General features: G+C 42.1%; 1 protein-coding gene across 1 annotated transcript in view; it reads left to right on the top strand.

Annotated features, from left to right (window-relative positions):
* Positions 1 to 4,643: 4,643 nt before the first annotated feature.
* The window catches only part of LOC143984043 (hydroperoxide isomerase ALOXE3-like), a 41,073-nt gene continuing 27,396 nt past the window's right edge, over positions 4,644 to 18,320 (top strand). Inside the window, exons 1-5 of the mRNA XM_077484321.1 lie at positions 4,644 to 4,819; positions 6,490 to 6,694; positions 15,748 to 15,829; positions 16,062 to 16,190; positions 18,093 to 18,196. Coding sequence (XP_077340447.1) covers positions 4,655 to 4,819; positions 6,490 to 6,694; positions 15,748 to 15,829; positions 16,062 to 16,190; positions 18,093 to 18,196 — 685 coding nt within the window. The 5' untranslated portion in view covers positions 4,644 to 4,654. The remainder of the gene's footprint in view (positions 4,820 to 6,489; positions 6,695 to 15,747; positions 15,830 to 16,061; positions 16,191 to 18,092; positions 18,197 to 18,320) is intronic.

Below are 18,320 nucleotides of genomic sequence, written 5' to 3'. Positions count from 1 at the left end.
GTCAATCTTCAAATAACTCAAGCACATCTAAAGAGTTTGGGTTGGCTTCTCAACCTTCAAAAGTCAAAGCTTATACCATCTCGAAGGGTAAGGTTTCTGGGGTACGAAGTAGATTCATTAGAACAGAGAATATTTCTGCCCCAGGAGAAAATGGAGAAGATTCAGTCTGTTCTGAGAGCACTTCAATGCAACTCAGATTTCCGTAAGACAAGCCATGTCGGCTCTGGGCCTGTTGACAGCGGCAATTCCCTCGGTACAGTGGGTCAGGTTCCATGCCTGTCCACTGCAGGTGGATAGCTTGAGGGTTTGGTCCAAACCAGAGGCAAGAAGGTCGTCTAATTGGAGAGAGTTGAAGGCTATTCGCCTAAGCCTTCTCACCTTCCAGGAAGTTCTAGTGAAACAGCATGTCCAAATATCGTCGGACAATATGACAGCAGTATATTTAACAAAGCAAGGAGGCACTAAAAGCAGAACCTTGATGGGGCTAGCTTATCAAATCCTGAGATGGGTAGAGCATGTTGGCATCTCTATCCACAGTCCATTTGAAGGGGATGGAAAACGCCTTGGCGGATATCCTCAGCAGGAGAGAAATAAGGGAGGCTGAGTGGTCTCTAAATAAGGAATTATTCAAGACTATCTCCAGGAGCTGGCGTTTCCCTCAGGTGGACCTCTTTGCAAAACAAGAAAATGCTAAATTGCCAGACTTCTTCTCCCTTCAGAGGCAGGATCAAGTTCTTGGAATAGATGCGTTGGCCCACAAGTGGGACTTCCTGCTGTCTTATGCTTTCCCCCGTTTCAGCTGATTCCAAGGATGTTAGCCAAACTCAGGCTGGAATCCACAGAACTAATCTTAATGGCTCCTTATTGGCTGGAAAGACCCTGGTTTTCAATATTGATAAACCTCAGTGAAACCTCCTTAGAAGTTGCCAGTCAGGGTGAGAACCTCCATCCAGATCCAGCTTATCTCAATCGAACAGCATGGTTTCTGAAGAATAAATCTTAAGACAGAAGGGCTTATTAAAGAAACTTATTAGGCCTCATGCGCACGAGACGCAGGTGAAAACTCTGCTAAAAAAAAACTGAAACGCGCGTTTTGCTGCATTTGCATGCCGCGTTTGCGTTTTTATAAGCGTTTATAAAGATAACATCATGTAGACCCTCCCCAAGCTCTCAAAGCATGTTTTTTTTAACTATTTCTGCTATTTTGATCAGAGTGAGCAGCAGCATAGAGAGCAGTTGTACACTTGCATTTGCCTCTTTCCGTGGTATATATATTTTGAAATGGATCCCATATTGAATATATGTCAGGAAATGCTCCTGATGTTGCTCTTGATGAGACGGCAACATCGTCGCAAATTTCGTGAGAGGTCCAGAGTCAGAGCTCATCGATATTGGACCCATCTGTTGATGGGACAGCGAATGTCCGTTGGATATTTCACAAACCTGTATGTGCAGCTGCGTACCTACCCCGACAAGTTTTTTTTTTTTTTTTTAAATTTTAGCCAGATGTCCATTGTCACATTTGATCTGCTCTTAGAAAAAGTACGACCTGGTCTGACATTCGTGGACACCAATATGAGGAACAGTGTGTCACCAGAGGAACGTCTGTTGGTAACGATCAGGTATGTGTATATATTTATAAAATCTATTTATCTATAGATGTACAGATGAATTTTTTTCTCTGTCCTTTATTTTAAAAAAAATGTCTATAGCAAATTATCCAATTTTTTTAAAATATCAAAAATTTTCTTGTGGCAATTTTTAACATGTTTTCATTATTTCTAATATAAAAAAATATTAAAATTGTTAATTATTTTTTAATCTTAATATGTTTTTATTCACTTTTTTTCTAGTTTCAAATTGTTTTATTTAAAAGCAAATCTATGTTAATTAGATTTTTTTATAATTGTTTTTTAAATTTATTTGGCCAATTTTTTTAATATATTTTTAACATGTAAAAAATTGCCACAAGAAAATTTTCGATATTTTAAAAAATTGGATAATTTGCTATAAATGGACATTATTTAAAAAAATAAAGGACAGAGAAAAAAATTAATCTGTACATCTATAGATAAATATAGTTTATAAATGTATACACATACCTGATCGTTACCAACAGCAGTTCCTCTGGGGACACACTTTCTCATATTGGTGTCCACGAATGTCAGACCAGGTCGTACTTTTTCTAAGAGCAGATCAAATGTGACAATGGACATCTGGCTAAAATTTAAAAAAAAACTTGTCGGGGTAGGTACGCAGCTGCACATGTTTTATATTTTTATCGTGAAATATGTATTAATATATTTTAATTCTTTGCTGCTGTATATGGTAGTATAATATTTTTTAATGCCTTATTAAAATATCCAGAATCCTAACACTAACCCTATCCCTTACACTAAGGCTCCATGCACACTGAAGCTCAAAAAAGCTATTTCTGGACGCCAGATTGCTGGCAGAAAACGCTGGTTGAAAAACCTGCTTTTAACAGCGTTTTATACTAGCGTTAATGGGCGTTAATGAGCGTTTTACAGCGTTAGCGTTAATGGGCGTTTTTTATAAAAATACACAGAGGACACTCCAAAAATCCCACAATGCATTGAAAAATAGAATGCCGAACACTAATGAATGAGCGTTAATGAGCGTTTGTCGTTTTTTGCCGCTGAAAAACGGCACTTTGAACGCGAATTTCTGGCGTTCAGAAAAAAGCCCATAAACTCCACTGCTCATTAAAGCTGAAAAACGTCCATGTGTGCATGGACACATAGGCTAACATAGAGTGGAGTTTATGGGCTTTTACAAAAAACGCCCAAACTCCAATAAACTGCAGTTTATCAGCTTCAGTGTGCATGGAGCCTAACCCTAAACAACCCTAATCCAATCCTTAATCCTAAACAATAACCCTAACGGATAACCACTTGCCATAACACCCAACCCTAATGACCAAATTACATTGCCGCAGATGGTCACAGTTGACTTTGATGCAGAAAAGTGCATGACATTGGGGTTCCTGGCAATAATTGGCCCCAAGATTTGGGCCCCCAAATTCGGGTCACAAAATGTCATTCTCAAATCATATTTCTGAGTTTTCAGGTCCAAAAAATTGGGTTCCTTTAAAAACGCATATAAACGCGTGTGGAAATTTTTGCATCTGAACCCATTTTTTTTTTTTTTTGCTTCTGGAAAAACGAGGTTAAACGCAACTGCATAAAAACTGCAAAAAACGAGACTGTGCATGGACACATAGGATAACATTGAGTTCAGGAGCAGTTGAAAAGTGTCCAACTGCATCTGAACACACGTTTAACTGCGTCTCGTGTGCATGAGGCCTTACTACCCATCTTGCAAGTAGGAAAAAAGTGACAAGGCATTAATTTCAAAGTCTGGAAGGTGTATAAAACCCGGTGTTCCAGAAAAAAACTTTAATTTGCTTTTAGTACAATTTCGGTTTTGGAATTTCTTCAAGAAGGATTGGAGAAGGGGTTCGCAGCAAGTACACTCAAGACGCAGGTAGCTGCTTTATTTTTATTTTTTTTGCTAAAGTAAAACCTAGACCTATTTTCCCAAATGGTAGTTATCTTTTAGTTTTTCAGGGACTGACGTTTGAGCCTATAGAAGGATCATTGTTAAAAAAAAATTGACATTAAAAACTGTTTTGTTGCAGCAACTTGCAGCAAAGGAAGAATTTTCAGCAAGCCCATAACGAAAGATCAGACTCAAAAGACCCTGGAACCCCCAGAGGGGGAGAGCCGGAGGGGTGCTTTTTTGACCCCTCGAGCGCAGGTCAAAAAAAGCAACGACTACCATCTCCCAGTAGTCAGCAGGCTGTAAGCCTTCTGCCAAGTTGGGGGTCAGTACCCCACCATATCGCTCTCGCTCTCGCTCGCTAAGAAAAGGTAATTGGCAGTTTAGTTACACTAAAAAAAATAGCATTTTAAGTTCTGTCAGAGTACAATAGGGCACCAGGAGGCATCCTCAATCCATCCTGATTTTGTGGATGGGGGGGGGGAATCTTTTTATTTTATTTTTTTTCATTCAACGCACTGGCTGAATGAAGCATGTGTACCCAGGTTTAGCAGTGATTGATACTGTCCAGACAGATGCCAGACACTTTTCTGGAGTATAGAGGATGTCCGACTCCTTAACAGCTTGTGGGCAGAAACGCTACTACAGCCACCACATAACTTGCAACTGTAGTATTGGGGTGGGGGTTTAAGTAGTTCTGGCTGCTTAACCAGAACAAATTAAAATGTGTAATGGATGAGACATCAGTCATATTGTGGTAGAGGTGATATGCATATGAACAGTGGAAAAGTTGTGTAATGGGAACTAATTGTATATTTTCTTGCAAAAAAAGGAAAAGTGGGGTCCCTGGCCCCCTATCCCCCATGCACTTTCATCCCTGACTGCACTTCAGTTGCAGCTATCAGCAACCTATTGGCTTAATTTGTAAAAAAAAAAAAAAAATGATAAAACTGTTAGGATTTTGGCTTTCCTTTCAAGTATTACAGGTGCAAAAAAAAAAACCCACCTTTCCAGCAGTAGTAAAGTTCAGACACAAGGCTGGTCCATTACACTGGTCTACTAATACTGTAAGTCCTAGTGCTGGTCATCTTACATGGTGTAAGATTCTTGTCTTACAGAGCTGTCATCTGGCATGTCGTCATCTCAAGCCATGGGAGTCTACAAGCTGAAAGTAGCCGCAGGGAAAGACCTGACTGCTGGTACCTATAACAACATCTTTATTGTGCTTGTGGGAGTGAATGGAGAAAGTGGCAAACACCAACTGCCCCGTCAGTGGAACAACTACTTGCCTGGATCTGTAAGTCTTTTTTTTATTTTTTTATGGTTGTTAGTGCATAGCGTAACCATGTGGCAAAGTACAGCAATCCATGACTAAGTGGTAGGTATGACTAAACTAAAAGTTCATAGTTGCATAGTAGGTGAGGTTGAAAAAAGATAACTCCAAGTCCAACCAATTCATATGTAAAGGCAAAACTTCTAGTTTTGGGATAGAGTGGATTTAGATTAAAACACTTGTTTTTATTGTTTGTGTCCCCTGATGGAGCTTCACCTTTGTCCTGTTTACTATTATCATTGAAAGTGAAGGTAAAAAAAATCCCATATCCTGGGCTGTCTCCAGAAAAGTAATGGAGGGTCCCCAAGGAACTTCCTTAATTTTTAGGGATTTCAAAACTTCCTGTTCGGCTATGGGACAGGAAGTAAAGGGAAATCTCCACAATGGGACAGATTGCAAAAAAGTGACAGGGTATAACTATGCTCTATCCAAAACTAAGAACGTTTTGCCTATAGTTGTACTTTAATCATAGAACATGTGTTAGAATGTGTGTCTAGACTTCAGAGAAGTCGCACAAGCCTGCACAAACTGTCCCCTCACAGGTGCCACATGATTACCTTTTCCACCTATAAAGCAGTGCTTGTAGATATTGATGGCACTGCCTATCAAGCTGCAATCATCACAACTTTCAAGCGGTTGTTATATTGCCTGGGTGGCTGTCACTTTAGGTCTTTAGACAGATCACAAAACCAAAATGATGCACCCCACCAAGAAGACCTGCGCATTCATCAAGGGGGGCATCTTCCTTTTATTTATTTTTTTAAGGTCGGGACCAACTGTAGTAGTTCGGCATGTGGAACATACTGCGTCAACTTTTTTGGTCAAATTAGGTAGTTTTCCCCCATACCCAAGACCCCCTCACCACAGACTAAGGTGCCCATTTGTTTCTTACCAAACATTCTCGCATTTAATTCAAGGAATGCATGACTTTTTGGTGGCAACATTGGCCCCTTTTTAGTCTTGCATTATTTACAGTGTCAGAAGTGTACTGGAGTATAACTTTCTTACATGGAAACATGTTTTGTAAAATGGCACTATAATTTTATTAATGCTTATTTAACAAAGTTAGCTTGCAGGTAGAGATTGAGGAAGGACTAAGGACAGAGGCACAGGTAGAACAGATCAGTCCTTGGTGCATTGGTAAAGGGTTGAAGATCTGACGGCCCTTAAAACTGAGAAAAATTATAAAATATATTGCTGGCTATCTGTATAATTTTGTACATGAGAATGCCATTCAATATGTTGAGGTATGGAATTTCGGGCCATAAATGGTTTTTACGCCATCTGTGCAAAAAAATCCTAGTTAAACCTCAAATTCTTTGCAGATGTATGTAAAACGAGAGATTTCCACGCAATTCAGGTGGAATCTTGATTCGGTGCTTTATTTTCAAAAAAAGCCCTCATCTTAACTCCAGCTAAGTGTCTGTTTTGGTTACTGTACAAAAGGGCTAGAGCTTCTATAGTTCCCTTAAATTTCCTGTCAGCAGGGTGTCACTTGGCCCTGCCACTTGAGCAAGGAGACGTGCTGCACCACTGTTGCACATCAGACTAGTATGTCATGTGCAATATTCAGATTCTCCATCAATGAAGACACAGGAGTTGTAATGGACAGATCTGACTTCTATTCTTAACAGGTGGCAGTGATTGATATAAATGTCGAGAAAGATCTTGGAGAGCTCCTGCTTGTTCGGGTGTCCATGGAGCCCTACCTAAATTTCCCTCTGGATGCTTGGTTCTGCCAGTATGTCAGCGTGACCTGTCCCAGTGGTCAGATCAACCAGTTTCCATTCTATCAGTGGATATCAAAATTTATGACGGTGGAGATACCAGAGGGGAAGGGTAAGATGTGTTGTGTGTGTGTGTTTTTTTTTTTTTTTTTTTTTTTGTAATTTTCTCTGTATTTAACTCTGTGATGTATTACTCTAAGCCACACTCTGTGAGGATATTCCACTCACTGGACAACAATCTAAGTGCCAGCGGTTATTTTGGTGGGTTAACGTTTCTATTAACACACAAGGTAACCCACATGTGTTTTTTAAGTTAACGCTGTTCATAGCATTTTCTGTTGCACTCCCTGATATGCCCATTTTAAATTTAGCAGCAGATCGGAGAGGCGGGGATGCCTTTCTTTTATATGGAGCCTTTAGGGTTTTGGCACATTTTTAATGGAAAGAAACTAGTAAAATCTTTACAGAAGATTACAAAAACAGACCTTAAAAGAGGAAGCAAGAGTGTGTGTGTTTTAATTGCCTGCAAAAGCATGTGCTAGTATGCATACATTCTGTGACACTTGCCTGCAAACGCAGCCTCCAGTGGGGACGACGAGGGCTTCATCTCTCTTCACCAGTCTTTGTTCTGGGTCCGGACTCTGGCTCTGACTGGCTGGAGCTGCACAACATCACTCCCACATAGGAGCAGCCAGTCGTGGCACAGAGCACTGAAGAAATGGTGCGGGCAGCCGCTCCTTCAGAGCATGTGCCAATGACTTAATCAAAGCAGTATACAGTAAATATCTTCTACTTGCACAGTTGAGATTTACAGTACCCATTGGTAAGCCTTATTGGCTTGCCTATAGGTAAAAGCATTAGAGGTAAGTTTACATTCTCTTTAAGCAACCTCAATAAGACTTAAAAGTGAAAAGGTATCTGATGTATCAGTCACTGGTTCTTGTGAATGGCACTTGGCATTCCTTGCTTTGCTGGTAAGCAAAAACTAAAATGCAATCTGCACCAACGAAGAGAAATTTTTATAGGGCAACTGGCAATGACTCAATATGTAAATTCCCAAAAAAATCACCTTTTCTGCAGCTAACAAACTAATGTAATGCATACTTTTTTTTATATATATATAACATTGGTAGGCACTGCACACATTTTGTGATAAGTGAGAACTCAGGACCTGCCAGTGCAGCCATTTCTTCAGGTCCCTGAAGAGGGCATTTGCAGACATGGTGCCACCAGTGGGTCTGAGGGGTGTGCTGAAGGTGTTGCAGTGACTTCTGGTAAGCAGACATGCCCTTGATTAAAATTTTGATAAATGCATCTACAATGAATTTCCATCTGACAAGGTGAACGTTTGCACTATGACCACCAACATATTGGGCAGAATGAAATTACAATTCGTTTAGAGACCCAATATGAGCTAAATCCGATGCATATATTTGGGAGGTTATATTCATTTTCATCTGCTCAGTGTTTGGTGTCCTAGTTGATTGATTTTCTTGCATCTGGACACAAAGCCATAGTACTTACTATGTGGGTTATAGGGCCACTGATAGGTGATGGACACTGGCATGCCCTAAGGCAAGAAGTATACTCCCTATATAACCCCTCCCACTACAGGGAGTCAGTTTTTTCGCCAGTGTCTAAGGTGTTGGTCACGAGTAAAGATGTGCTGTGCTCCACTGGAAGCAATCCTTGCTGGGGCTGGCCATGCTGACCGGATCTGTTATGATGTCCTTTTCATGGGCTAAATGGATGGTATCCAGGCCTCGTATCTGAAGAAATTAGGTTTTGCTGGCATTCAGTACTTTTTGATAGTAAGGCCATAAAGTAGTTTACTGGCAGGGTGCTGTTGCAGGTCCAGGATTGTGGGTAACCTGAGGTTCCCCTGTTCCTGAAGGTTTTTGGAGGTTTGTGAAGGGTGAAGATTTTAATTTTTTTTTTTTTTTTTCTTCCCCCCCCCCCCCAGTTAACCCTTCTGCAAAGAAAGGTAAGGGAGATTTTCTCAGGAATTTCTCCTATGTATAATGCTGTCATGCCTGTCCCACCACTGGGGGCTGTATTGAGCACTCACCAACCTGATGCTGGAAACGGTATGGAAGCCTTCATTTCTCCTCTCCTCCGGCCACAAGCCGATCCTCTGGGGGGGGGGTCTGGTTCGCCTCCTGCACTCTAATGTTTTTTTCCCTCCCCTTTTGGGGGATTGATATGCCAAAGTTTCCTTCTTAAAAAAAAAAAAAAAAAGACAGTGTCGGCCGCTCCAGTGGAGGATTTACCCCCCCTGCCATGTCTGCTGTTTCACAGGATGCCACTCGTGCGGGAAAACTTTCATTTGAAAGGAAAGGTGGGGGGCTGTAATTCGTGCGGGAGGGGGGGGCATGGCTAACTGCATCAGACACCGGCCACACATGCAGGAAGTTGAGCACTGTATGTGTGCAGCTGCTGCTGGCTGTGGATGGACAGAACAGGAGGATGGCTTGTTTCAGGTCGGTGACACAGGCATTTCCCTTTGACACATTATACTTTACCAGGCTAGGATTAATGGCGTCTATTAGCGCTGGACTATTACCTAGCAGTGTACATTCTTTTGCTGGTAGTGCCTCTGCTTTATGCTTCAGGCTATGAATGGTAATGGGACCAGGAACTCCTAAGGGTTCTAAGGTGGTCAATGGTTTCACAATAAACTAAATCCATTTCCAAAAGAAACTTGGCAAGTTCAGTAGCGCAACCGGTTCTTGCTGCAATGGGTGTATCCCAGTCCATTAAGGAACAGTTTGTGGAGATGCTTAAAGATGCTTAAAGTTCTGACTGATCAGCAGTCCCAGCAATGAGCTGGTGTATCGGATGCACTGTCTCACAGTAGATGCTATGAAAGATTCTATTATTTAAGCCTCACTGCTTTTGCTTGGACTAGTGCATTCTCGCAGAGTTCTATGGCTGAAAAATGGTCAGCTGAAGCACCCATTAAAAAGCTCCTAGCCAGTTTCCTCTTTACATGGTGAACGGCTATTTGGAAACAATCTGGCTAAAATTCATCCAAAGGATCTCTAATGGGAAAAGCTTTTACCAGTAAAAAAGTTAAAATATTTCTCTTAAGCATGCTGCCTCTCCTGTGCCAGGGGCATCAGCCTCTAGGCAGTCTCGATGGCCTCAACCGTTAGGTTCAAGGGGAAGACCCCAAGGGCAACACCAGGGTCAGAAGAGATCTTGGGGCAGAAAGCCCACAAAGCAGGATGCTAAAGCCTCATGAAGGGGTGCCCCTGCCCGCTCAGGTGGGGGTAGGCTCCTGCAATTCTCAGAGGAACAATGTCAAGACAGATGGGTGGCTTCTGCAGTTTTCGCTAGGTTGCAACTAGAGTTCCGAGAGTTTCCATCTCCTTCTTCTTTTTTTTTTTTTTTTTTTTTTTTTGTCAAATGTTCCCAAGGATCCAGAGAGGCTTTCTGGATCATCTATTATTCCAGTCGGTGATATCGGAGGTTACCTTAGTGCATGGGTCTTCAAACTATGGCCCTCCAGTTGTTCAGGAACTACAATTCCCATCATGCCTAGTCATGTCTGTGAATGTCAGTTTTACAATGCCTCATGGGATGTGTAGTTTCACAACAGCTGGAGGGCCGTAGTTTGAGGATCCCTACCTTAGTGGAACAGGGCACAGGTTTTGATTCAAACCTTTTCACAGTTCCAAAACCAAACTGAGGCAAGACCCATTCTAGATCTCAAAGATTTGAATCGGCACTTATACATCCAATCCCTTCACATGGAGTCAATGCGATCGGTTGTGTCCATCCTGCAAGGAGGGGAGTTTAAGGCTTCAGTCGATATCAAAGATGCACATCTCCACATGCCAATATTTCCCACTCACCAGAAATTTCTGTGCTTTGAAATAGAAAAATCATAATTTTCAGTTGTGGCCCTGCCATTCTGTTTAGCCACAGTACCATGGGTGTTTTCAAAGATTCTGGCACCTCCTTTAGCCAGATTAAGGGCTCAAGGCATAACGGTCCTAGCCTATTTAGACTATCTAATTTTTAATGGATCATTCAGTCTCTGGTCTAAACCAGAGTCTGATCACAGCTGTAAACTACCTGGAATCTCTGGGTTGGATACTCGTCCTAGAAAAATCCTCCATTAAAGAGGAAGTAAACCCTGATGAGTTTACTTCCTTTCATTCCCTGCAAAGCATAATGGACTACTTGCATCGCATAGTAGTCCATTATGTGTCACTTACCTGACACGGGAGCCAGCGATGTCACCGCTGTCCCCTGTAGTCCGGCGCATCCATCTTCACGGTGGGGTCTCGCTGCTCCGCCGCTGTCATTCAGCAAAGCCGCGATGACGTCACTCCCGCGCATGCAAACGGAGCCGATGCGCGCGGCATCTTCGTTGACGATGCTGCGCTCAGTGCGCCGTAGATAGCGGTGCCTGTCTTTTGGCAAATATCTCCTAAGCTGTGTAGGTTTAGGAGATATATTTCTTGGACCTACAGGTAAGCCTTAATCTAGGCTTACCTGTAGGTCAAAGTGTGTAAGGGTTTACAACCACATTAAAACATCAAGGAGATTATAGTACTTGGGGCTGATTATAGATACCGTACAGAGGAAGGTATTACCCCCAGACAAAAATCTGTTCCATTGTAGGACTAATCAACTTCTGAAAACAAAGTAAAATCCTTCCATTCGGCTATGCATGAGATCATTAGGAGAAATGGTGGCCTCCTTCAAGGCTGTCCCTTGCATGTAGTTTTCACTCAAGACTGCTTCAAAACACCATTCGGTTGGTCTGGAATAAAGATTCATGCCTTGGTTTTTGGTTCTTTTTTTGTTTGTTTTGTTTTTTCCCCCAAATGATTTGGCTCCCGACTGAAGTCAGAACATAAATTGGTTATCCAGCAAAAGGGAAAATCTTTTCTACCTGTATCATGGAAAAGTGTTAACAGATGCCAGCCTTCTACGCTGGGGAGCAGCCCTGGAAGAAGATTCTGTCCAGGGGAGATGGTCCAGGTTGGAGGACCTTGCCTATCAACATTTTGGAAGATTCAGGCAGTAAGTCTGGGCTGGTCAGATTACCTGACTGTCCTGTCAGAATTCAGGCTGTGGCTTACATCAATCACCAGGGGGGCACAAGAAGTCGTGCAGCTCAAAGAGGTGAATAATGTTCTAGCTTGGGCAGAACACAACATTGCTTGCCTATCGGCAACTTTATTTCCAGGAATAGAAAATTGACGGGCGGACTACTTGAGTCGCACACAACTATTTCCGGGAGAATGTCTCTTCACCCCGACATCTTCCTAACGATATGTCAGAGATGGGGCATTCTGGACATGGACCTATTCGTGTCCAGATTCAACAAGGTCGACAATTTTGTGTAGAGAACAAGGGATCCGCTAGCAGGTGGAACAGACGCATTAATCTTCCCATGGGATCAGTTTTACTGATCTATGCATTTCCTCCAGTTCTGCTACTTCTGTGCCTTCTCTGCAGGAATGAAAGAAGGTGATTCTGGCAGCCACAGCGGGTCCCAGAAGTTCTTGATTTACTGAGATCATAAAGATGGCAATAGAAGTCCTTTGGACTCTGCCAATATAGCCAGACCTTCTCGCACAAGGTCCAGTATTCCATCCTACCTTACGGAAACAAAATTTAACAGGATTGACTGTTGAATCCCACTTTATAAAGGATCATGGGTGATCTCCTTCGGTAGTGTCTACTTTGCTTTAATGCCAGGAAGCCAGCTTCCAGAATCATTTTACTATAGAGTCTGGAAGGAATATGTTTCTTGGTGTGGATCTAGGGGTTGGCACCCCAGGAAGTATGTCATAGGCAGGATCCCTGATTTCCTGCAATTGGGATCTGAAATGAAGCTGGCCTTAACTATCAAGGGCCAGATCCTGGCCTTGTCTGTTTTTTTTCAATGGCCTCTTGCTTCCCAATCTTGGTGCATAGCTTATTCAGGGGCTAACACGGATCAATCCCCCTATCAAGGCACCTCTGAATCCTTAGGATTTAAATTTGGTCTTATCGGCTTTGCTGAATCAGCAGTTTGAGCCTTAAAGCGGAGGTCCACCCTAAAGTGGACCTTCCGCTCATTGGAATCCTCCCCCCCCCCCCCCCCCTCCGGCGCCACAATTGGCACCTTTCAGTGGGGTGCAGGGTACCTGTACAGTACAGGTATCTGCACCCACTTCCGGCATAGCTATCTTCGGAAAGGGGCGTAGATCTATGCCCCTTTCCGAAAGTCCCCCGCTGCCTGCTGGGAAACGCACAGATCCCAGAGGCAGCGGGACCATCCTTATTGCGCAGCACGACTCGCGCATGCGCAGTAGGGAACCGGAAAATGAAGCCGAAAGGCTCCACTTCCTGATTCCCATACCCAAGATGGTGGCAGCAGCACCCGAGAGACGATCGAGAGATCGGCTTCGGGTGCCGACATTGCAGGCACACTGGGTGGGTAAGTGCCCTTATTTTAAGTCAGCAGCTGCAGTATTTGTAGCTGCTGGCTTTAAAAAAAAAAAAAAAAACTGCGGAACTCCCGGCGGACTCCCGCTTTAACAAGAAATTTCCTTGGTTCTTTTGACTACAAAATCTTTCTGGTTGCCATTTCTTCTGCTAGAAGAGTATCGGAACTAGCGGCTCTGTCTTGTAAAGAGCCATATTTGATCATGCATAAGGATGAGATGATTTTATGTCCTCATCCTAAATTCCTACCAAAAGTGGTAACAGGTTTTCATTTAAACCAAGCTATTCTTTTCTCTCCAGAGCCTCAATCTAGGGAAGAGAAGGCACTACATTCCCTTGATGTAGTAAGAGCGATCAGTCTATTTAAAGGCGACTGCTCATGGTTTTGTTTTGTACTGCCAGAGGGTCCAAAACGTGAATGGGCAGTGTCAAAATCCATTTTCCAAATGGATTCGTCAAGTGATTGTTTAAGCTTCGGCTGAACAACTTTCAGACCAGAACATTTTGCTGGCTTAAGACCAGACCACTTTTAGCGATTTCGGCTATCGGATTTTTTTTTTCCCCACAAATGGAGCTTTCTTTTGGTATTTTATCACCCCTGTGGTTATTTTTTGCACTATAAACAAAAAGCGACAATTTCTTTTGAAAATGCGTTTTTTTTTTTTTTGCTAAATCACTCAAAAAAAAAATATATATATATATATATATATATATATATATATATATATATATATATATATATATATATTTTAAATAAAATGTTTTTCCTCAGTTTAGGCCTATACATATTTTTGGTTTGCGCAAAATTTTTAGCGTTTACAAAATAGGATAGTTTTATGGCTTGTTTGTTTGTTTGTGTTTTTTTTATTTATTTTTTTTATCACAGGGAGCAGAGATCAGTTTCACTTATTGCTAGGCAGAACTGGGAGATGCTGTTTACATCGGCATCTCCCCGTGAGACTATCGCGGGTATCCCTGCGGCGATAGTCTGCGGGACCCATGACCAGACTCGCGGGGGTCCCGACCGGCACGCGCCGCTGGCACACACGCAATGGCATGGCGGCAATTTCAACTGGACTTACCTGTACGCCAGTTTGTCTGCCCATGCCATTCTGCCGACTTACATCGTCATGTGCCGATCAGGAACTGGTTAAAAAAAATAATTCTTCCTTCTCATGTTGGCGCACACTCATCCAGGGTGATCAATGCCTCTTGGGTGGTGCATCATCAGGCCTCTATAGCTCAGATCTGTAAGGCTGCGACTTGGTCTTCAATTCATAAGTTTATCGGATTTTATCAAATCGCTGTTAAAGGTCATGAGGCTATTGCCTTTGGGCGCAGTATACTGCAGGCTGCAGTACGACTCCTCTGGCTTTTTTTTGCCCTACTTTTTTGTGTATTCCTCCCTTCAGTTGCCATTGCTATATTGACAATTCTAAGCCAGGTCTGAAGCTTTTCAAAGGAATGCATGCTGGGTCTGGTGTATTCCAAAGAATCTGGGTTTGTAAGAGCACAAAGTGGTAAGGGGTAACTCGGCAAGACAAAAGTGTAGTTGCTATGGGTAACCAAGAAAGGAACAAGCTACAGCAACCATAAAGTGTGGTACCTGCTAAAGATGACAGGAGGGGGGGGGGGGGGGGTGTAGCAGACTAGCATTGTGAAGATCTATGGGCCTGGTCATGTGGTATGGGAAGGACAGAGTTGGTGAGAGCACGCATAAGATCTGTGCTAGGTACTTGGGACCCCATTCTGTTACTGGGAGTGAGGTAACAAAGGTGGAGTGGACACAGGCTTTGGACATCCCTCATAACAAGTTGTTTAGTTGCATGGGACAATTTATTTTTCAGAGAACTCTGCATTTTATTACTGCACACAGTAAAGGCTCATCACTTTACCCATCACAAGACTGGGAACTGTCTTAATGTTTACTTTTCACATGACCGCAGTCTGTCAGGTCCCGGACATTGACAAGCACTCTCTCAGCAGGTGTTGCGCCATGTGCACAGGTGCAGTAGACTTGCCCACAACTACCTAGCAAAATGTAGCTCCCTGGTTTAAATCCCTGTTTGCATGATTTGTTTTGACCCTCCTGTAGCTATGCCTAATGACTTGTGGTAAACAACTTGTTGAAATGTAATGTTTCAATAGTTGGAAGAAGGCTTAGAAAACTATTCTAACCCAGAAATGATGCAGAGGAGATTTCAGGTGAACATATGGAATGCTCTGAAGTAGACTGGAAAGCTGCACAGTTGGGTTAATGTCTGGGTTTGCGCCTAGACAAATTCCCTCATTGCTCAGCTTTCGGTAAGTGAATAACACTGGATTGTCAGAAGTCTGTCTAGGATTTTCACTTCAGTTGACTTGTGGTTAATGTGGTCATCAGCTGGTTGCAATTGTTCCTGTAGTGGTATATGGGGGTTGTCGTCTGCACTGGGATTATGCAAATTTATGTGATTCTGATTAAACTTGATTACAAATGGAACAAGTAAATCTATTGCAAAAGTTAACCAATCGTATGGGCCATGAACTAACTAAAGTGCAACATATGATGCACCAGAAAAGTTTGAGATTTACTGGTTTTATAATTTCTTGCACTTTAGTAGGTTCATAGTCCATAAGATTTTGATGAACTTTTTTTGTACTAGATTTATGTGAAACCGTTGTTGTTCCTGTAGTGGTGTCTTATGTAAAAACAACAAATCCTCTGTTTTTCAGGCATTATTCTAAGTGAGAATATTCATCTCGCTATTGAGCAACAAAGAAAAGTAGAATTGGAGCAGACCAGAGAAAATCACAAGTGAGTGTGAACTTTGTACCGTATGAAGGGGGTGGCTATCCATTGTGTACATGCAACTCAAACATGACCCAAATATCATTCTAATATATTCTGCTTTTGACACTTTTTTTTTTTTGTACAGTAGAGTGCGTGTTTTTTTGGTGACCTCAATTTTGAATGATGCCCAATCGCTGTTTAAGCTGTTCCCTTTTTCACAGTAATGCTTGTAATAACCTTTCTATCCTATCAATAGGTGGCGAGTCTATGCAAAAGGTGTCCCTCACTGCATTGATGTAGCAGATGACGAGGTGCAGCACCTGCCCCCCAATGACCAGTTTTCCTTGCTGAAGGAGTCCAGCTTTGGCTTCAATACCCTCACCATGTATGTATGCCTATGCTTGGAACAGGCAACAAATCTTTGGTAGCTGCAACTGTCTAGTTGATGACACAAACATCTTGGTCCATTCTACAGATAACTGATTTCTAAAATATATTTCAAATGTTAATTTCCTTTCAGTCAAGAGCCTTGTGCAAATGCATTTACACCAGAATATCCCAATCTGCAATTACTGCACAATACACCATATTGACAAATTTGTGGTCACCTGACCATCACACAATATGCATTATTAAAAATTTCATGTGCCGTTTATACAGCCTCCACTCCAGGAATGCTTTGTGCAAGATTGAGTACATATGGAAATTTGTGCCCATTTGACCACAGATGTTCAAAGTGGTTGGGGTCAGGGCTTTGTACAGACCAAGCAAAGTTCCTCTTCACTAAACTGGTCAAACGTCTACAGTGGAGGAAAAAGTATTTGATCCCTGCTGATTTTGTACATTTGCCCACTGACGAACATGCACGGCCTGTAATTGTATTGGTAGGTATATTTTAACAGACAGAATAACAAAAATCCAGAAAAAAATGCATTTAAATTTTTTATTTTATTTATTTGCATTTAAATGAGTGAAATGTATTTGACCCCCTATCAATTGGCAAGATTTCTGGCTCCCAGGTGTCTATGGTATACAGGTAACAAGCTGAGATTAAGAGCACTCTTAAAGGGAGTGCTCCTAATTTCAGCTTGTCTGTATAGGACACCGGTCCACAGAAGCAATAAATCAAGTTCCAAAGAGCTGTCCTCGTGGAGTTTCGATCCTGAACTGTGGGGGATCAGCCCAGAACTACACAGGAGAATCTTGTCAATGATCTCATGGCAACTGGGACCATAGTCTCCAAGAAAGCAATTGGAAACTACGCCGTGAAGGACTAAAATCCTGCAGTGTCCAAAAGGTCCCCCTGCTCAAAACAGTAAATGTAAAAGCCTATCTGAGGTTTGCTAATGAACATCTGAATAATTCAGAGGACAACTGGGTGAAAGTGTGGTCATTCGCCAAAATAAAGCTCTTTGGTCTCAACTCGCTGTGTTTGGAGGAGGAATGCTGCATATGGCCCCCAAGAACAAAATACAAATCCATTTAACTTTTTCAAAATGCGTTTTTCTGTGTTTATTCTGTCTCGCTGTTAAAACCTACCATTTAAAATTTATAGACTGATCATTTCTTTGTCAGTGGGCAAATGTACAAAATCAGCAGGGGATCAAATGCTTTTTTTCCCTCACTGTATGTGTAGATGACCAGACTCCTGCTACAAGGTTGTAAGCACACAATTGTCTAAAGGGGAATGATTTGCTCTGTGCCAGGGGTTCGTGGCCCTCTTTCCTTTCTAAATAAAAGATTTGTAAAAAATAAGGGGGGGGGTGGCTTTTTTTATTTTTTATTAGACAACCTAATTATTCCACACTGAATAACGGCCAGCATCCCTGGTCCCACCTATGTCATGTACCCACCCTCGGCCGAAGACTGGCAGAGGCTGCACAACGAAGTCATTATGCTGCTCTTATTGGCATTTGTCTTGCCAGCACACGTGACAACTATAGCTGTTTACCCCCCCACCAAAAAAGTAAAACCTTTAATGATTAATGCTAGAACATGGTGTGCCTGCTAAAGATGAGTATTTAAGTGTAAAACAGCAATGTTTATATTTTCACTTTCCAGTAGGCCATCACCTTATGTGATGATTAGATCTTTACACCCAGCATTAAGGAACCGGTTTCCATGTAGGCTACCATCCAGTGTTGAGGCCTTCAATTCACCAACGTCTGAAAACCAAATGAAAAGATCAGATGTGCTTGTAACAAGCACTATGGCTGGAATAAGAAATGCGCAACCTTGGCTATAGAGGAGTCTATAATATATGTATGAACATGTTTTCTTTTCTCAGTGAATTAGAAACCAAGCTGAGAGGATTTACATGCAAAACTGATTCATGGCAGAACATACAAGACATCAAAAAGGTATCAAGCCTACACAGATCGCAGATCTCAGGTGTGTAAAATCTGCTTCTCAATTCTTTATAAAACACTACTTGTAACTATACAATGTAGTCCATTATGCTTTATAAAACAGAAGCTGTAGCTTTCAGTTCTTAAATTGGTGTTGGCAGGAACTA

Source organism: Lithobates pipiens, unplaced genomic scaffold (genome assembly GCF_037356315.1).
Source record: "Lithobates pipiens isolate NorthernLeopardFrog02 unplaced genomic scaffold, aLitPip1_a1.2 Scaffold_16, whole genome shotgun sequence".
Lineage (NCBI taxonomy): Eukaryota > Metazoa > Chordata > Amphibia > Anura > Ranidae > Lithobates > Lithobates pipiens.
The sequence above is the reverse complement of the archived record's forward strand: the minus strand, read 5'-3'. Positions and strand labels throughout refer to the sequence as shown.